This window comes from Lagopus leucura, unplaced genomic scaffold (genome assembly GCF_019238085.1).
Source record: "Lagopus leucura isolate 7727_CA_CO unplaced genomic scaffold, USGS_WTPT01 Super-Scaffold_100157, whole genome shotgun sequence".
Lineage (NCBI taxonomy): Eukaryota > Metazoa > Chordata > Aves > Galliformes > Phasianidae > Lagopus > Lagopus leucura.
The window spans coordinates 36,393,149-36,407,062 of NW_024962334.1; the positions used below are offsets into that span (position 1 = coordinate 36,393,149).

Sequence of the window (13,914 nt, forward strand, 5' to 3'; positions counted from 1 at the left end):
GCTTTGAGATGCTGTCTGTTGGATCTGGAGGATGCTGATTTCAGCTCCTCAGGATACCAGCTGAACCACTGAAAAATGGGGAAACAAGGTGGTAATCAGAAAGAGCAGAGCAGCATGTCTGGCTGACTAAGAGAAAATAGATGCTTTGTGCAGCACAATGAATAATGAGCCTTAAGAGAGTGGTCTGTCTCTTAGTTTAAATGTTTTCTTAGTCTGTGTGTTATCAGAGACTACCATAACATATATGATCATTCATAAAAGTTTCTCTAGTTAACCTGAAAGAACATGAGCTGCAATGCAGAAAATTCTTTTGCTCTAGAAATCCTGTTCAGAATTTTTCTCTGATGCTATCCATGTTAAATACAATTAGAACTTTATACAATTTTCATCACGATATATCTTCAACTGAAAGAGAGTACAGTCATCTTTTGACTTCTGACGTTTTTTCATTAGTTAAACATCAGTTAGGGCGAGTTCAGAAATCTCTTAGTCAGAAAAACTTTAACTTAATATGAGCTTTTTCTTATTTACTTTCTGTAGATGAAGAAAAATTAGATGACCGAGCCAAACTAAGCGTAGCTGCAAAGAGGCTGCTTTTTAGAGTAAGTATTAAACTTTCTTAACAGAAAATGGAGGTAAACATTTCATGTTCAAGATGCAGAAGGTTGCCGAACATTTCATATTCAAGATGCTGATGGTCACTAAGTTAATAAGAATGAAGTGTAATGCACTTAACCAAGTCCAAGTACGTACTTTTTTTTATCTCATTTACTTTACACAGCAGACCTGTTGCTTTAAAGCCTTCTTTAAGAACATTATTTAAAGAGATGTGTAGTTAATTTTAACCACGTGATGCCTACTATGTGCTCGTAGCCTGCTTCTAATTCAGAGGTGGACAATCAGCGAAATTAATACTTTGCAACCAAGAAGGCAGAAAAGAAAGTAGTGTTTAGAACTTTTCTTACACAGTTTGAATTATGACATTTGTCCTCTAAGGAAATGGAAAAATCTTTGGAAATGAAGAATATTCCTAAACCACCTACGAGAAGCTCAGCAGTAGAGAGAAGAATGCGGCGTTTGCAGGACAGATCACACACACAGCCAATTACCAGTGAGGAAGTGGTCATTGCAGCTACGTAAGTCTTGTGCATGTGTTGGCTCTAACCTTGGTACCTGCTTTTAAATCTGGGAATAAGTTCCATATATGTGGTGTTTATAACTTTGTAGCACAAAGAATGTGTTTTCTTAAGGGCCAACTATCTTGAGAACCACAGGGGAATCTGTACGGAAATTCTCTTTTTGAAATAGAGGGAATAGTAAAGTATCAACTGTATGAACTGTAATTTAGCAGTTTTATGAAGCTGTGGATTAGGAAAAAGGGATTATTCATAGCACTGGTTTGTAACTCAAATGAAAAGGATATTTTGCACTGAGGGAAGTCTGCACAATTTCTCATGTAATGTGTTTGTATTGGAGTAAGCCTTTTAGAGTCTGGAATTTCAAGTGTACATCTTGAAAACATTTTTTGCACTCTGCTTGGACATCATGAAGCCTTCCTAAAAGAAGGAAAATATTTTTGGGGGGAAAAGTAGGAAAAAAAAAAAAAGGCAAATGGACATCCATCTAATGATCTGCTGAAAGATAACATTACGGGTAACAGCAACTTCAAGAGACAACCTGTTTGCTCCTCTAAGCTTTTAGTTCTTCCAAAGTATTTGATGTTGTTTTGCAAAGTTCGTAGCAGGTAACTCTGTTAATTAAAAACCATTGCTGTTTTTTTTTCTGTTTTGTTTTGTTTTTGGTCTTTTCTGTAGTTAACACTTAATGTATTGCTTTTCTTAATGCTTTTTTCTTCTCTCTCCCTGTGAATTTTCCTTCCTTCGCAATTCTTTAAAGTGAAACTACCCCTGCTTCACGTTCTGTGAATACCCACACAGTAGTGACAAGATTACCTAGTCCCACTGTAGTTAAGAGCACTGTACAACCTACCAGGTACTGGGGGGGATAAACATGCATGTTACATGGAGCACAAGATTCCTCAATAGCAGATGCATCTTTAAAGTCTTGAATGCCTTTTTCAATGTGTCAAGTGAAAACTCTTGTCAAGAATATCTAAAACACTTGTCAAATTCATTTATGTTTGCATGATGAAACATTGCAGCTTTTTTTGTCAAGCATCTGTTTTTAGGATCTTTCTAACCACACTCACCTATTCTTATATGTGAAAGACATGAAATTGCATGTGAGCAGACCTGGCAGAAGCCTCTTTGCTCTGTTATGTTTTTATACAATAATGTCATCCTGACATGAAAAACCGGAGCTGGGTGCTTGACTTCACAAGCAGGACATACCCTCTTTGTCTGTCTCTACATATATTTTTTAGCTTGCAAAATTTAAGGAAAGATAAGAAATTGCACCACCTATAGGTAACGTTGTAGAATACTGTTTGCCTGTTCTGAACAAGAGCATTTCAGCAAAGAGCACAACAGAAAATACATGTACTAATTCCTTAAATGTGGCTGAATTTAGCTAGAGGTGAATAAAACGTTATTGTAGAGACAAATGCAGTTACAGCTTTTATGGATGAATGTGTCTGCCTTCAGCATTGGTCATACAATCTTAAAAATCAATGGAGTAAATTGCAAAATTATTTTTTATTACTGAGTCACCCTATATAACTCAAACAAAAAATAAACATGAATTCTCTTCTCCTTCAAATCGAAAGAGAGATTACAATTTATGCTAACCTAAAAGCCACTCTAAGTTGGAGTTTAAATCCATCTTCTACACGTTTTATAAAATGTGCTCCACAAATTATTTCTAATGAAGCTGAATTTTATATAAATTATAGCGTAGGACAAGTGTTTGTTCTACAGCAGCATCTTAAATGTCTCTCCATCGATCTGTATTATGTATAAATCGATAGGTCTCAAAAGCCTGTCTTCACCTTGAGTTTCCCTTCCCAAAAATTGTGGTATCATAATCAAATGAATTTGTGATTGAAAAATTAACATTTCTTTAAATCTTCAGCTGTTTAATTGGAACCCTTCGTGCCAATGTTGAACCACTGCATAATCACTTAGGCTGCTACATTACATTGGCTATTATGCTTCATATGCAAGTTCTTCTGCTTCTCTCAGGTTAAGATTTTAAAACTTTGCAATAGCATCTTTAAAACTCATTTCCAGTTCTGTTTCTTCAGCTTGCAGGCATCAGCACACCAAAAAATATTAGCTAAAGAGGAGATAAGAGCAGCCAAAGAGGCAGTGGGGCAAGATCAATCCGATGAACCAGATTCTTCCACATTAAGCTTGGCAGAAAAGATGGCTTTGTTTAACAAACTGTCTCAGCCAGTATCCAGGGCTATATCCACAAGGAGTCGAGGAGATATTAGGCACAGGAGGATGAATACTCGTTACCAGACCCAGCCAGTCACTCTTGGAGAAGTTGAGCAGGTAAGTGCAATCTTGGCTGTTTTTTGTTTGTGTCTTTTCATCAGACAAAACAGCTTCTGCGTAAGATGCCATGACAGCTGGCCTTTTCTTTGCTCCAAGCTACATGCAGGGGTCATGACATATTCACAGGAAAAAACTTGTCAAGAAGCAGACATAGAGGAACAGCATCCTCCAAAATGTTTGAGTTCATTGATATGGTTTTCTTTTTTTAGTACTTTAAGAGTAGGTCATTTTCCTGATGAGTGCATGCTGTACCTTGCATAGCATCTGTCTTTTCCTGTGCAATGCTGTATGCCTTCTGAAAGTAAACTCCTGACCAAATGGCTGAAAGCTGTGACACATCTCGTTGTTGAAGTCTATGATGTGCATCTTTCAAATCCTTTCCTGAAGTCATTATTTATTTCCATCATTAGGGCTCTACTCTGTCATTTTCTTTCAGGAGAGGGGATTGATTCTAATTTTTATTTTTTTTCCCCCCAAAGCAGAATACTTCTGACATTTAGAAATTTCCAGTCAAAATGAAGTGATTTAATTTGTGGAGTGGAATTGGGCTTCCCCTTCCAGAATTCTTCAAAACTGGAAAGGAATATATTTTTAGTGATGTTTGAGAACAGAGTGGCCAGTATTTCAGAGCTGATGTTCACAACAGAAAAATCCATCCCTTAGGGACAACAGCTTTGCTTGTTCTGCTTCTACAAATTTGGATCAGTCTGAGTGTGAGAAAGTTCCTATGCTTCTCCTTCCATATTCTCATTCATTTTTATACATTTTTCCATATAATAATAGAATTGTGAGAAGGTAGGATTCTTTAACCATATTGGTGCAAAGCTGTATGACTGTAACTGTATATTATGCCTAATTTTCTTAGGCTTGAAGCCGTAGTAAATATTTGGCATGTATACATAACAATTTCCAGGCATTACAGAGTACTGTTTGCATTCGTTTTCTAATGCTAACTACTGTCACAGCCTGGACTCCTTTATGATTGTGTTATTAACATGTTTGGGGGCCAGGAATGCGACCAACAGAACTGCACTGAAGCAGACAAGAAAGAATCCAGTGACAGTCAGTTCAGGTTGTCAAGCTTTTACAGATGAACTTAGATATCAGGCAAGGAAATGCAGAGGAAGCTTGTTTTGTCATCTCTTTCTGAACCTAGAAAAAGAAACCAGGCTTGTCTCTGAATCAGAGTGCAGTAAGAATGTGTTGGCAAAAAGTCTTCATGTAGCATGCTGTGCATTTGGAGTCTGGAGAGACAGTACAGCTTCCTACAGCTTTTGTAGGAAGAAATATAAATACAGTGACAAAATAGGCAAGTGGAGGTTTCATTCGCAAAATACGTAATTGCAAATGTAAATAAATACCTTGTAATTAAAGCTGAAATCTCTTTGCTGATCTCCTCTACGTTTCTGATTCTGATAGATGCAGTGGAAAAAGAGTAAACCGGTAACTATTTTATTAATGTTTTGGGGTTTTTTTGAATCTTTGAGCTAGTGTAGTAGTCTTTGTTCTGCTTTGTGATGTGTTTATGAGTGTATAGTCCACACTTCGTGGAATTTGCATGTGTGTTTTAAGTTCTCAGTTGTTTGTCTCCTGATGGTGTGATTTTTGTTAACTCCTTTTGCATGCTGTTCACTAGCCCTGCAGTTTAAGAAAACATCAAATAAGTCAAACAAAAGCCATCTCCTGATTTGTTTGAAGGCATTCAAATACTCTCATTGCGTTTGTCCTCTTTGGAGAAGAAAATGCCAAGCTCTGCATTTCAGGGAAAACTTTCATCTCAATTGTCTAGAAAAACTTCAGAAAAAGTATTGTATTTGTGTAGAAAATGTACTGCAGAGGCCACCAAAGCAAATTGGGAGTTTTTTTAATATTTTGCTCAGAGATGTATGGGACAGCAAATGTTTGGTATCCAAAAGTCTCAGACTAACATTCCTCTGTGAAGGTGATTTTGTAGCAAAAGTGTCAGAAATGTGTGCCCACTGTCAGCACAGAATGCTCTTTCTGGTGCTGTGCTGGCTCCAGAGCTGAAAGCTGCATGACCGTATCAGAGCAGAGCTGTGCCAAAGCTAATTAGCCCTGCTGAGACACAGAGTTGATTAGCCTGGGCACATGGCATGTCATCCGGCGTCTGGAACCTGAACTAATTTCTTTTCCCAGTGCTGTGCAGCACCAGGTCAGTACACATCTTTTCATGGAGCTCTGACATGTCGTATTGCATGCTATGCATATACCCCTTACTGCTAATGATGCTGCTGTTCATGTGCAGTCATTTTTACCCTGGGTGGAATCACCTGTTTGCAGACAAATTATGGGGGCATTGTTGCTCTCCTTGTCTTTTTGTAGAGCAGTACATTCATATGGAAGCACGCCTTCTGCTCTGAGGAACTTAATGTGACACAGTTTTTTTGGGGAATGGATGATTTTGACTTTTCTTGGAAATGGGCAATTTTGGATTTCTCAGGTTGTTTTTTATTTCTGTTATTTTTTCGTTCTTAGGTTCAAAATGAAAGTGGAAAACTTACTCCCCTGTCAAGTACAGTTTCAACGTCAGTTTCAGCAATGGCTTCTGCCCTTTCTGCACTGTTTGCTGGAGACGTGCATGCGAAGCCACGTAGTGATGGAAGTGTGAGTGCTGCCACAAAAGATGATTTGAGATTCCACACTTCAGTGGAAAGTCCAGACTCATCAGGAAAACGCACACAGAAGTCAGATCAGTGGCAGCCCTCAATGGAAGTGCTAGAAAGCAAAAGAGCATCAAAGAAGCATGATGAAGAGGGAAAGAGGTTTCTAGCACATGAGGCTAATGAAATTAGAAAGTATAGCTCCTTTGAGGATGAAACCACACATCCTGTTCTTGAAAAAACAGGAGACTACCATAAAGAAGCAGCCTACGGCTTCCTGAGGAAGGGCAGCATGGAACTGTTTAGTTCACAACCGCTTTTTCAGCCTCTTGAAAGGAAGGAAATTGATACCATCATGCAAGGTAAATGGGAAGTCACAGAAAGCCACTCCTTTGGAGAAAAAATGGATTTGAAAAGTGGTGTGAAAAGCAAGACTTTGCACAGAGGTGCAGTATATGTACTCGTTGTTGGTGTCGTTTGGTTCAGCAAAGAGCAGTGTTTCTGTTTTACAACTTCTTTTCAAGTGTTATCAAGACTATTTTGTTTTTATTTTTTAATGCTGCTTACACTAGTGAAAGCAGTAGTTAATATGTCGCATGTACTTCTCGGCCTTTAAGTTTTGGAAGTGCAGTTTTTTTATTTGTTCTTATAACACTTCAGGCCTTAGAGATGGCTCATTTTTACTGATGTTTTGTTACCTTGAAAGAAATGGTAGCATATGCTGAAGTTAAGATATATTCTTTCCTCCATTGCCCTGGTCCTTGTCCTCCGAAACCCCGAACACACTGAACTAGCTGCTCTGGGTCAAGTGTCTGCTGCAAACTGCTCTGAGCCATTGTCTTCATATTAACTGCATATGTACATAGGTAGCTAGTTGTGGGCTTTTGAAGCAGTGGTTTTCCTATGCTTTTTGAAGCATTATTTTCCTATCAGTGTTGTGACAAAATGTAAATCAAATCATTCTCAGAGCAGTTTTCTTTTTTACTAGGTTGGGGTACAGGTCAAGAGTGCTCTGTGGTGCTGGAAACAGTTTGGCAATTGACCTCTGAAGTTAATTTATTTTAAATGTAAATGGTCTCCAAACTGATGTACATAGAAAGATACGGTTCTGCTTGTATTCCTCACATCAGTGGCCATCCTAATTAAATTTCTCTGACTCCTGGGGAGACAGAATGGATAGAACAGGAGCAGACCTGTAACAGGGAATGTTGTGCTTGCAGAATTTCAAAAAGAAGAATGAAGATAACGTGCTTTTATTTTTTTTCACAGGGCAGTTTTTCCTGTGGTTGAGTTGCAGCTCAGGAAAATATGTCCCTAAGATCTTCCTAGAAAACAAGATCTCCATTAAATTATTAAATATTCTCCTAGTGTGCTGCCTATACATTAAAATGCTTTACCTATATATTAAATTCATTCAATTTTCCTTTCTTTTTCCTGCTCTTTGTTCCCCTCTCTCTTTCATCTGTCTGCTTTTTTTTTCTCCTGTTGGCATGATGACAGGAGCAGCAGTTTGTGCCTCAGCTGTATGAAGTTCAGAGTTGAGTACTGAACGTGATACTCTGCAGCTTCATGTGAACTTCAGGCAGAAGGGACCAGTCTATGCAGCAGATAATACTGAACAATTGATCTTTCTATGCTAGCTCAGACAGAATTTTTTTTCTCTGTTAGGACAGCATGTGATTTGAATATCAAAAAGCAGATCTGCTGCTTCAGTGTTAGTAATTTTTTAAAAAGGTCTGAGAATAGTGCTAAGTGTAATTCAGCACTTTTCTTTTGACTGGGCAGACCATGTTGAGCCTACTTCTGAACTCACCAGCACACCAGCAACGAGGACGCTTTCACAGAGTGCAGCTGTGGCATCCTGCAGGCTACAGGAGCTGTCTGAACAACTGGAGGGAAAAATCTACAAGAATTCCTGTGAGATGTTTTCTGCTGGAGACAACAAAATGCAGGCAACTGAGGATGCCCTTGATAGTTCCAGCAAAACGATGTCAATTAAGGAAAGGTACTTGAATTTCACTTTTTTTTCTTTTTTTTTTTTTTTAAGTCTATTAATGAAGTTATTAGAGTGATATAAGAAAGAAGGTTTAAACCCGTTTGTCAGAAAGCTAAGCAGTGATTATAGGGCTGTATTAGATGTCAAAAGTTAACAGTAGAAATATGCAGCTAATCTGCTTGACACACCTGTAAGGTAGGTGATGAATGAGAATTCCTGTTTGGGAGATCATGATAATCTGATTTTGAAAGAGCCACCCGAATGATCAATAAGAAGATCAGAAAATGAAAGCAGTAAAAATTCATATTCTAGTTACATTTATGCTGATATACTCAACATGCTTCCTCAGGTTCTTCAGTTAAAATAGTTACAGGGTGTTTTTTTTTAAAAATGTGTGGTTTTTTGTTGCTTTATGGAAATGGTCTCTTCGTAAGCTGAGTACAGGAAATCAGGGATACACTTTGTGATTTTTCCCACTTCAGAAATACATAGTTTCCATTTTGACTTCTGAGATTTGCTCAGAGATTTTTAAGGATGATGAGCTTCACAGGTTTGTAGGAGTATTAGAAATGTTTTTTTCCAACCTAAGACCATTATAATCTGAAATTAAACGATAATTACTGTGTGCTTATAGTTCTAGCTGGAACTACAGTAGCTGCATGTAGCACTTATGAAACTCATTCTAATTCAGTTGAAACTTTGAGAGTATAAGCTCAATCGTGGAGTATGAAAGGATTCCAGCAGCAGTCCAGTGAGTGAAGTTATGGTGGTTTGCATCGAGTTGACAAATAGCCTTATCCTTCAGCTTTTGTACAGTGAAAGCAGAACCAATGCAACAAAGTAGCTTCTTAACTTTCACTGTGTCAAAATAGTCCATCACTTTGTGAGTGTGATATTAGGAAGGATTCCAAAGCTTGCTTCATTTATTTCTAGGTGTGTGAGTCATCCTCATTTTTAGCATCCTCACTCCCTTTTATCCCTTTAACATAAAGTGGAGAGCAGAACAACTAGAACAGTTGTACAGTCTTGGATCCCTTTCTGAATTATTTACTTACCAACTTCAGTTCACTGGGTTTTTATTTGTTCATTTTAATGCAACCTTTCCCTCCCCCCATCCTTTTGTAAATATGTTGTTTGTCTGGTCAGATAAGATTTAAGTCCAGTAACTTCTGATTTTGGGGTAGTAAGTGATTTGTTTTCTCTGAGCATGATGGGGAGACAAAGATTGGAAGGAGGGGGACTATCCATGTGTTAGCAGCTGTTTTGGTCCTAAATTTCATGCTTCAGTAGAGTTGGTCTCACGAGGAACTGATGTTCCTGTCAGACTGTCAATCACACTCACAATCTGAAATTGCTTTTGTTAAGCCTTTGTGGCTGTCTACTTAATCCCAGAGTTGACACCATAAAATACCTGCTTTCTTGTCAGGAATTTTTTTATTCTGACTCTGCAAATGTCTGTAAATGACAGAGCTGGTATCAAAATATTTTAGCCTTCCAAAATAGCACAGTAGTTTTCTTCTTGACCCAGAATTAATAAAATAATATTAATGACTGGCTGTAACTTTTTCTTTTGCTTGTCCATAGCTGGCGCCAAATATTCATAAACCTCAAAGAGCATTTCTGCTAAAAATTACCTTTTATACTTTGTGTTTTAGGTGTCTTTTTTTTCTTTGCTGGGGTTTTTTGTTGTTTTTTTCTTTTTCTTTTTACATTTATGAACTTCATCTTCCTATCCACTGATTTTTTTCTGGCTGTGTCAGACATTCTTTCACCTTATGGAAGAACAGCTTTTCCACAGATGTAATGATATTTGGGCAGGATGCATACTTGTTGATCTGGATGAAAGTGATTTTCCTCAAAGACTTATTTCACTGGAGTAGTATTATCTTGCGGGGTGAGTGCATACCTGGCATTTTTTTAAATTACCAATATTATGTCGAAGATGGAAAATTATGATTTTTCAAGACAGAAAATATGTGTTCTGCCAACGTGCCACTTAGAGGTGAGAGGGAACAGAGATTCCTCTCTTACAGTTGTTTTGGCTGTGTTTTGTGTTAGACTGGAAACCCTTTTATAATCACCTTGACTTCAGCCAAATGAAAAGCCTGGGAGAGGCCTTCAGGGAGGGGAATGTCTTGGAGGACTTCGAACACAATATCAGTTGCATGTAGCCTGTATCTGTACATTTACGGAGACTGAAGTTGCTAGAAGGCCACCTGGTCTGCTCTTCTGTAGAAGTCAGCTATATGCCATGATCCCCATTTTCAAAAACCACAGATAAGAAGTTAGTGGACTTCCAGCTTTCATTCTGTCTTTGTCAAGAGAAGCCAAGACTAGGCTTTATTTTCAGCCTTCATTGATGTTTGGATATCACAGCTAGCTTCTTATGTGGGCTAGTTCACATACGCGGTGAATTTGTGAAATCTTTGACCATCAGCTTCTGTTCTGTAGTTTCTTCACTCACATTGGCCTCAAGGATTTATGAATGGCCGATGGAAAGTGCAACCAATGGAGTGTGTGTGGAAGCCAAACTTGTGTCCAGTTCAGTCAGATACTGAAATATTGCCACAGAAGAAGGATGCATCTTTGTTTTCTTTTAGTCATTTTTTGTGTGGGCTTTTGTCAAGGCCTTTCATATAACGTTCTAGTTTAGGCAAAATTATTGTTCAAATCTCGCTCATATTTCCCTTCAGTACCAATCCTTGCCTTCAAATGTGAAATCTTTTGCTTTGAATCTGACACCTCTGCATCGTTCTGTCTCAGTAATGGGTGAAAGAAAGACACAGAGCAAGCTGCAAAGATGGGCAAATATATAATAAAGCTTTTCCTTCCAAGAATAGAGTAAAAGTTCAGATAGGAAAAGGAACTTTTGGATGAAAAGGAGGAAGTATGTAAAGATCGATAAAAGTGAATAATAAATTAATTTTTTATTAAAGGTGGAAAACTAGATGTATGCAATGAACCTAGTAAGCAGACCTTAAGCAGATCTGAAAGTTAGAACCAAAAACTGTCTTTGTTTTTTCTTTGCAGACTTTCCAAAGAATCAACTGCTATCTGCCTTCTGAGTTAAGCTATTGATCTGTTGGGCTTGCTTATGTGATTTAATTCAGCAGTTTTTGCATCTTTATTTAAACAAAAAAAAAAATGCCCTCCAATGGCTGCTGAGTCAAAGTGGTCTGAATTTAAATGCACTTTCTGTGGTTCATAACAAATGCACAGCTTTAGGTTTTGCACAGCAGTGAAGTTTTCAATGGCATGCTGGGCATACCGGTCTCTTTAAGAGTGATTTCATCATTTGGGTCAGACAGATGTAGCCTTACTCTAGAAATGCATTGTTTCATTACATGTACAAGTGGAATATGAAAGTGAATAATCCATCCTTACAAAAGAGAAGAGAGCAGTCTCCAAAGACTCAGAAACAGTCTTAGAATTGGAAATTTTCTCTTCCTGGTCAGCCAAGCTGTTTGGAGCAATGTCTTGGGCAAAAACGCTGCAGTGATGTTGGTTTAAAAAAAAAGCACAGGAAGAGAAATCTTTCCTTCCGTGCTGTGCAGCTAATAGACATTTTTAGAAACAAACTGATTTTAGGCCTGAGCTAATCAAAATGCCTTCCAGCTTCAGTTACTGAAGATCATTTCTAAGCAAAGCTGACCTGAGAGAACATAACTATTGAACCAACAGTGTGATGGCAATTCCATCTGAACTTGGTCTCCTGTGTAGTTTCACGCATGCATGGATGCACTCTAGAAGATTAGTTCTGGACAGTGAAATCTTGTATACATTCTGGAAGCAATGACCATGGTCTCAGCTCCTTATTGTGAGTCCTCTTCACCCCTATTCATGCCGTGCAGTGAGGTATGAAGCAGCCAGGCGGTTAGGCCTGCCTGCACTGCCTGCCTGGGCAGGAACAGAGGAAATAACTGCCTTATTGAATGCCAACATTCTTACTGCCATTGTACACTGTAGATTTACTGTCTTCTGAATCCTCAGTTTTCCTCAGCTGACTGCCTTAGGACCAATTGGGTGTTCTTGAAGAGGTCAGTAGTCCACACAGGTACACTCCCTGGATTTCTGCAGGAAGCAACTGACTGAAACTTGGCTTCTGGCTAGACCTATTCAGTCCTAACCCTCCCTTCTCCTTGTAGGTTCAGGACAACCCTCACATACTTACTATGGTGGTTACAGTCACATCTCTGAAAACACATCTTCACCTCCTGTGATTGAAACAGGTTGCCAACCTACTGAACTGTCCAAATACAAATAGGGTTAAGGGTCTTAGTGTAATTCGTGCAGGAATGCTTTAGATTTAAAAAAGTTATGTAGCAAAAAAACTGAAATAAAATGACTTAGTGGAACAGTGCAATTGTTTGAACAGGTATTAAAAATATACATTTTATGGAATACTACGAATGATTTTTGAAAGCTAGAAAATTCATACAAATGTTTAATTTCTGAGAGAAATAAGCTGAAGATTCATGTATTTGTGGACCTTCTATTCTGAACTGACTTGTCCTGTGCTCAAAGCTAGTCACTTCGGGGTTTGCATGGACAAACAAGTTCTAATCCACCAAAGGAAACATATTTGCTTGCCCATGGGGACAGTCACTGTCCCTCTGTGCTACTTTCAGAATGTTGGTTAAGATTAGAAAACAGCCTTTCTTCAAGATCCTGCTTATCTGAGATCAGTGATAATCTACATTTTAAGCTTAAGGAGTCATTTAAACCACTTGAATCTTGCAGACAGTGTTCACAGCTGTAGCACAATAGCACCAAGTTGTTAGTGTGTTTTAACTACTGATTTATGACAGCAATACCTTAGATGAGCAAGAAGATGCTAAATGTTCACTAGCAGTCTGATAGTCATCGGAACTGTAGTCCAACCACTGATTGCAAAGTTATCACTTGATATGCCTGATGAGACTTTATTGATAGCTGCCTGCTGAATACACTTCTTCCTTCTTGGGTTTTAAAGAAAATAAATTTTTAAATCTTTTTTTAATGAGTACAATAAATATCAGTGATAGGATTCATCCCATTAACTTTGGTCATCTACAGCATAAGCATCCATAGCTGAGTTAGTCAGTCTCTGTATATTATCGACAAGAAGAGGAAAAACAGCAGTGATTCATCTGACCTGCGTATATGTTTACTTCAGGACAGTCTGCATTGTACCCTGGCCTCTCTTGATTGTATTGGCAGTTTCCACTGACTATACAAATTAACTGGAGTGCCTTTTTCAGATCTAGATGTCTGTGTTTTGTCAGATATTTTTTGTTTGACCTGTTCAGTAAAGGCTTGTTGTTCTTTTTTGAGCTTTGTATATGTGTATGAAATGTAAATAACTGCAGTCAATTAGAAAACTTAATTTTGAATTTTCTTGAATGTGTCATTACTGAGGCAATAGAGGTAGCTTGTAAGGATAATGGGAGGTATAGTATTTAAAGCTAATCTTTTGACATGGTTTTTCTTCTAGGTTGGCATTGCTGAAGAAGAGTGGTGAAGAAGATTGGAAGAGCAGGCTCAGTAAAAAGCAGGAGTATGCAAAAGTGTCTGCCGCTGATCGTAGTGCACAGATGCAAGAAGTTGAACAGCTGTTGAAGAAGGTAACTCTATCCCTGTTTGGAAAACCTTGTTTGGAAAAAACATCTTGCTTGAAATGCTTCAGCTTTGAAAATGCATCCCATGAGACAGGCATGCCTAATAGTAGATACTAGCTTCTGCTATTCCTCTCATTGTCAGGCTTGTTTAAAAAGCAATTCTCCCAGTGTGAGAGCTTTTTCAACAAGTATGTCTTCATGTCTGTCTTCATGAAAGCAGTAAGTAAGTGGGCTTCAAAGGC

At 38.2% G+C, this 13,914-nt stretch overlaps 1 protein-coding gene across 18 annotated transcripts in view; it reads left to right on the forward strand.

The window, feature by feature from the left end:
• The window catches only part of SVIL (supervillin), a 103,082-nt gene that overhangs the window by 55,256 nt on the left and 33,912 nt on the right, over positions 1-13,914 (forward strand). For 9 of the 18 annotated variants that reach the window (XM_042889202.1, XM_042889205.1, XM_042889208.1 and 6 more), the window contains 8 exons: positions 541-602; positions 997-1,136; positions 1,897-1,992; positions 3,203-3,455; positions 4,878-4,901; positions 5,955-6,441; positions 7,865-8,084; positions 13,549-13,678. In XM_042889202.1, coding sequence (XP_042745136.1) covers positions 541-602; positions 997-1,136; positions 1,897-1,992; positions 3,203-3,455; positions 4,878-4,901; positions 5,955-6,441; positions 7,865-8,084; positions 13,549-13,678 — 1,412 coding nt within the window. The remainder of the gene's footprint in view (positions 1-540; positions 603-996; positions 1,137-1,896; positions 1,993-3,202; positions 3,456-4,877; positions 4,902-5,954; positions 6,442-7,864; positions 8,085-13,548; positions 13,679-13,914) is intronic. The other 9 variants (XM_042889206.1, XM_042889207.1, XM_042889218.1 and 6 more) reach the window with 3 other exon arrangements.